We start from the raw sequence: 5,558 nt of genomic DNA on the forward strand, positions 1-5,558 counted from the left end.
TTGTTTGAAGATGTGCCATTCTCACTGGGGTGAGGTGGTATCTCATTGTGGTTTTAATTTGCATCTCCCTTATCACGAGTGATGTTGAACATTTTTTCATATGCCTGTTGGCCATCTGCATTAAGGAATGTGTCACTTTTAAAATCCGTAAACTGACTGGGCAATCTCTGTCATCTAACGCCACAGAAATTAGGTTGGTTCTCCTGCTGCAATGGCGTCTGTTACCAGCGCAGCCATCATCGCTGAGCCAAGGAAAGATGACTCCAAAGAACTTTCAAATCGCTCTGCCCACTTGTGACTCTTTAATGTGAGTAGTAATTAGTCCCACTAGTTTTTAACTTATAAGCTACTGCATCTTTGTTGCATATGAGGAAATGAATGAATATAACGAATACCTAAAGAAAAAAAATCTGTGTTCTATAATATTAGAGATATGTAGCATGTTATTTATTAGAAATCTGGGAACAAACAAAAAATAAATGTAAGTCATTAAGTTCATACCGTAATGTTTTGTTTTAGCATATTATAACAATTTTTCTTCTGGTGGCAATTCCCTTTTTTGTTTACTTAATCTTTTTCTTTTCTAAAATTGTCCTGATGTACTATTCATTTACAAACCTATATAATGTCAGGCGTATAACATCTCACCTCCACAAAGTCTACTTTCACATTCATCCTTTTACTCCCTTTTTTCTCTCCCACCCAGCTCAGTTCATTTTTCAGTCAATATTCATGTTAATTTTCTTAACACATTTCACTATATTTTAGAGGGCCTTGCCTTTATTTCCTTATGAGCTTCTTTGATAGCCCATAGAATCTCTCTGGAATAATGCTACAGATAGTTTAAGGACCATTCGACAACAAAATTGGTATGTTGAAATCTGATCCCTTTTAGTTATGGCAGTTAGGAAGTGGGGCATTTGGGAATTGATTAGGTTATGAGGGTAGAACTCTTAGGAATAGAATTAGTGCCCTTATAAGAGAGACCCAGAGCAGTCCCTCCACCCTTCTACCTGTGAAAGTATGCTGCAGGATGATGGTGATCTGGGAACCAAGAAAGAGGCTATCGCCAGACGCTGAAACTAAATCTGTCAGCACTTTGACCTTAGACTTCCCAAACTCCCGAAATGTGAACAATACATTTCTGACTTAATAACCACTCAGTCTATGATAATTTTATATAGCTTCCCAAACAAAGACAGTTTACAAGGACATGCTGAATGAATATGTGCAACGTAAATTCCTCCCAAGTCTGAATTTCTTGTTTTTCATAGACATAAAAGTTAAAATATAACAATAATAGTAAAAAGAAATTAAGTCTTCTTAAAAATGAAATTTATATTGATGTAAAAATGTATATTGATGTATTTATATTGCTGTATTAGTTTGGGGAGTACAGCTTCTCACTTCAAAATGTAGAGAAATGTGTATTGCCATACCACACGACCATCATAGTTCTAGTACCTTTCACCCCTATAAATGGGCCCCCTCTACCCATTTCTCCCATCCTTAACCCCTTCCCTCTAGTAACCACCATATTTTTCTCAGTCTAAGAGTTATTTTGTTAGTTCATTTTGTTTATATATATTTCACATATGAAACCAGCTAGTATTTGTCTTTCACTTTCTTATTTCTGTTTAGCATAATCACTTTAAGTTGTAACATGTCACAAATGGCAAGACTTCATTTTTTTTAATAGCTTGTATAACTCCATTGAGTATATACACCATAACTTCTATCTGGTAATCATTTGATGAGAATTTAGGTTGTTTCCATGTCTTGGCTATTGTGAATAATGCTTGAGGGCAAATATGGATGCATATATCTTTTTGAATTATTGTTCTCATATTCTTTGGCTGGATACTTAGGAGCAGAATTACTATATTGTATAGTTGGTTTGTTTTTTTTAAAGATTTTATTTATATATTTGTGCATATAGAAATGGGGTACAGGCCAGAGTTCAGTGTGGCAAGAGGATTCATCAGAAATAGAGTGAGGAGCAATACAGGCAGATCAACAAAGTACACTGCTGAGGGGAGCAGCGGGCAGGTCAGGAGAGGTCTGCCGCACCATTGTGGGTCAGGAATCAAACCGTCACTTAAGTGTCAATGGCTTGGCTTAGCTTCGCTTAGCCACAGGGCAGGGCCCGTGTTTTGGGTTTTTTTTAAGTATTTCCTGTTTTCCATAGAATTTGCACCAGTTGACTTTCCCTCCCATGGTGAATGAGAGCTCCTTTTCACCTCACCAATACATGTTGTTTCCAGTATTTTTGACATAAACACAGGTGTGATGTGAGAATTCATTATGGTTTTGTTCTACATTTCCTTATAACTAAAGATGTTGAATATTTTTTCCATATGCCTTTTGCCAATCTGTATGACATTTTTGGAGAATTTTCTATTCAGATCTTTTGTCCATTTTTGGAACAGGTTGTTTGGCTTTATTATTGTTGAGTTGTGTAAGTTCTTTATATAATTTAGGTATGAACTTCTTGTTATCTAACAAGGATGCAAGAATGCAAATATCTTTTCCCAGTAATATCGTCTTTTTTATTTTTGTAGTGATTCCTTTTGCTTTTTAGTTTTATGTTGTCCCATTTAATTAATTTTTTGCATCTGTTTCCCTTGTTATTGGAGTAGAATCCCCAAAGACACCACTGGAGTCAATGTTCAAGAGTCTATAATCTGTGTTTTCTTCTGGTGTCCTATGGAAAAACCTAGTCTTTAATGCAGAAGTAATTGGTATCTGTAACATACAGATGGTGCTGTGGTATGATATAAAGTGTTGGATTTTCATGATGAGTAATTTCCTACTTTTGATCTTCTGCAGATTGTTCAGTCTTTAATCTCCAAGTGGCTTTTGTACATGTTAAAAAGTAGTCACTGTTGTTTACATTTTAGATTTTTAAAATCCATATAGATGCCTTTTTGTCTGGGTCAGTAGGCCCATCTGGAAATTTCATTTCCTAAGAAATGAGAATCAAGTCTGTGAAGTTAGTTTTTCCTAACAATAGTGATTCTTCCATCTTGGAATATACAGTTACACTGTATTTCTTATGTGAGTAGCTCCTACTTCTGTAACTGTTTCCTACATTCAGTCTTCTCTACAAACAGAAGCAAATACATGTTTATATGTCTTAAATAGACATAGTCAGTCATTGCCGGGCTAGATGCTATAGTGTAAAAACACAAAGTGACTAAGTACATTAATCATGCAAAGCAATGAGAAAAATTACAGTTGTTACTTTTGAAAAATTGTCAAGGCATCAAAAACTCTCTTATTGGCAGTTCTAGCTCTAGGAATGGGGAAAAAGTAAAGCTGATATTTATTTAGCATACAGCCATTTAAATGTTAAAAACATTTGAGGATTAAGGTATCTTATTTCTCTGTTAATTTGCTTTTAAATTTTTCTCTAAGGAGAAATGAATTAATCTACGCCAATCTCAGTTTAGCCCTCTAAGCAATCCTAGGTATCTGAAGACTTATATTTTGCATAGTCACATCTAATTTATATTTTTTTAATTTCTGTGTTTCCTAATTTGTGATAGATAGTGAGCAATATTTCTTTGACTTGATGACTTATCATATACCTTGCTCAGTCTGGATCAATTTATTATTCTTAAAGTTTATTATTTTTTTATCCTCTGTGTTTTCAAAGTCATGGAATAGCTCTCAGAAATTTCTTTTCTAATAAAACTTTAGTTTTGAAGTAGCTTTGCTGTCTCCTGGAATTCTGTGCAATTTTTAAAAGACTGTAGACTTTTAACTACACATTGGATATGACCTGATTTCATTTGATAGTACTGCTTTCAAAATATTGACAGGCTTACTTTGCTAGCTCAAAGGTTTTCAAGAATTTTGGTATCATGTAGCAGTAGTTTTCAGACTTTTGCAAGTGACATTATATTCAAAGTATAGCTATTCTGTTATATCAGTGTTGGGAATGGAAGGCCTAGAATTCCATTCCCTAGATGTCCCACTTAGCACCTGGCATTGCTTCCAAATATCTTCAAAATCATGTACTCCATTCTAGATTAGCGGCCCATGACTCACAAAGTACAGTCATTGAAACATCCACATGCTACAGGTCAGCGAGATTTGGGCATCTATACTTATGCCTCAGAACCATCCAAGCTTGGCAGAATTATTCCATCCCTCTTTTGGCTCTTTTGTAGAACACTGTTTTGGATCGAGTGTTACTCTGCACCTGACCTTCTAAATGATGCTTCAGATGGTTCCTGGCTCTCAGCACCCAATTTGATCATGGTTTTGATTCTACTTTTCAATATACATTTTCCAAGACTGGCATTTTCAACACCAGCCTGGAGTCTAGAGTCACATATAGTCCCACACACATCTAATTTATGTTGGTATTTCTCTCTCCCATGCCTTTTGCTGTTTTAGCTTCTAGAAATGCATCCTTGTCCTAAAGTCTCTATGTCCTGAATTACTTCCTTGCCTTCTTTGCAGGATCAGGAACAATCAAGTCTGGCTTTTAAGTTAGATCTCATTAATGCTTATGAGATAATTCCTGGGCAGAGGTTGAGAGAATGGAAGGAGTGATAGAATACAGAAGGAAGTGCTAAGAAAGAAAACTTCTTCCTTTAAAGCTTACCATAATGACATTTTTATCATTATAAAAAATGTACGAGAGGGGAAGAAGAAAGGGACAAGGAAAACAACTAATAGAAAAATTTTATCAGAAAGAAAAGCAAATATCTTTGTAAACACTTCTTGGAAAATTAGAGAGGCTACCACAAGTGTGGCTGTGTATATACGTGTGTCTTTGCCTGTGTGTGCGGCTTCTTCATGTTCTGAGTATCTCCAGTTCCAAAAACATTATGACCTCACAATTCTCATAAAATCTTAAGTTTATTTAAGACTGTCCATCAAAACCTAAGATATGTGTGTAGAATGCTTGATTACTAATACTTACCAACTGATCATCCAGTCCAAAAAGTTGTTCCATGTAGGTTTCAGATAATCTCCGAATTTTTGGTCTTATTGATGGGTCAATGCACATATCCCTTTAATGAAATAATACATAGGCAAGAACTTATTTTATAGTTCTGTAGTAGTTAGTTCCATAATTAAATGGTGAGATGTTCCCTTTGGGAGAAGCATATCATAATCAACTGAGGTGGGGTGGGGTGGTTTCCAAATTGTCTTCCTTCAAGATTTTGCTGCATTCCAAAGGAGGCATGCCTCACTTTATTCTTCTACAACTTGAAATAAATTGCCCTATGGCCACCTTACTGATGAGAATGCACTGTACTTCCAAATTTGAGAAGCAGCAAGCAAATCTCTATTGAAGTCTTTGGTACTTAAAACTCTATAGGTTATTTAGCAATCTTGAAATTGGAGGCATTATTAGCAAGACATCATTTGGTACTACACATTGGGGTTTGCCTTCAAAATTCATAAATCTCTGTACCATAAATCAATGATACTTACCAAAGAAGACTTTCAAGGCCATTTTCCATTATAAAAATGATCATTTTCTCTAAATATCTCAGTGGGTCCTCAGGACATGTAATAAGTAGGCCACATAACAGAGC

General features: G+C 35.4%; 1 protein-coding gene across 1 annotated transcript in view; it reads right to left on the reverse strand.

Moving 5' to 3' along the window:
- Positions 1 to 5,558, reverse strand: part of FBXL13 (F-box and leucine-rich repeat protein 13) — a 122,845-nt gene extending 117,287 nt beyond the window's left edge. The window contains exons 1-2 of the mRNA XM_012720759.1: positions 5,455 to 5,558; positions 4,937 to 5,027 (exon numbers count right to left, since the gene is read on the reverse strand). Coding sequence (XP_012576213.1) covers positions 4,937 to 5,027; positions 5,455 to 5,498 — 135 coding nt within the window. The 5' untranslated portion in view covers positions 5,499 to 5,558. The remainder of the gene's footprint in view (positions 1 to 4,936; positions 5,028 to 5,454) is intronic.

The sequence above is a fragment of the Condylura cristata genome, unplaced genomic scaffold (assembly GCF_000260355.1).
Source record: "Condylura cristata isolate star-nosed mole 26May11 unplaced genomic scaffold, ConCri1.0 scaffold00005, whole genome shotgun sequence".
Taxonomy (NCBI): domain Eukaryota; kingdom Metazoa; phylum Chordata; class Mammalia; order Eulipotyphla; family Talpidae; genus Condylura; species Condylura cristata.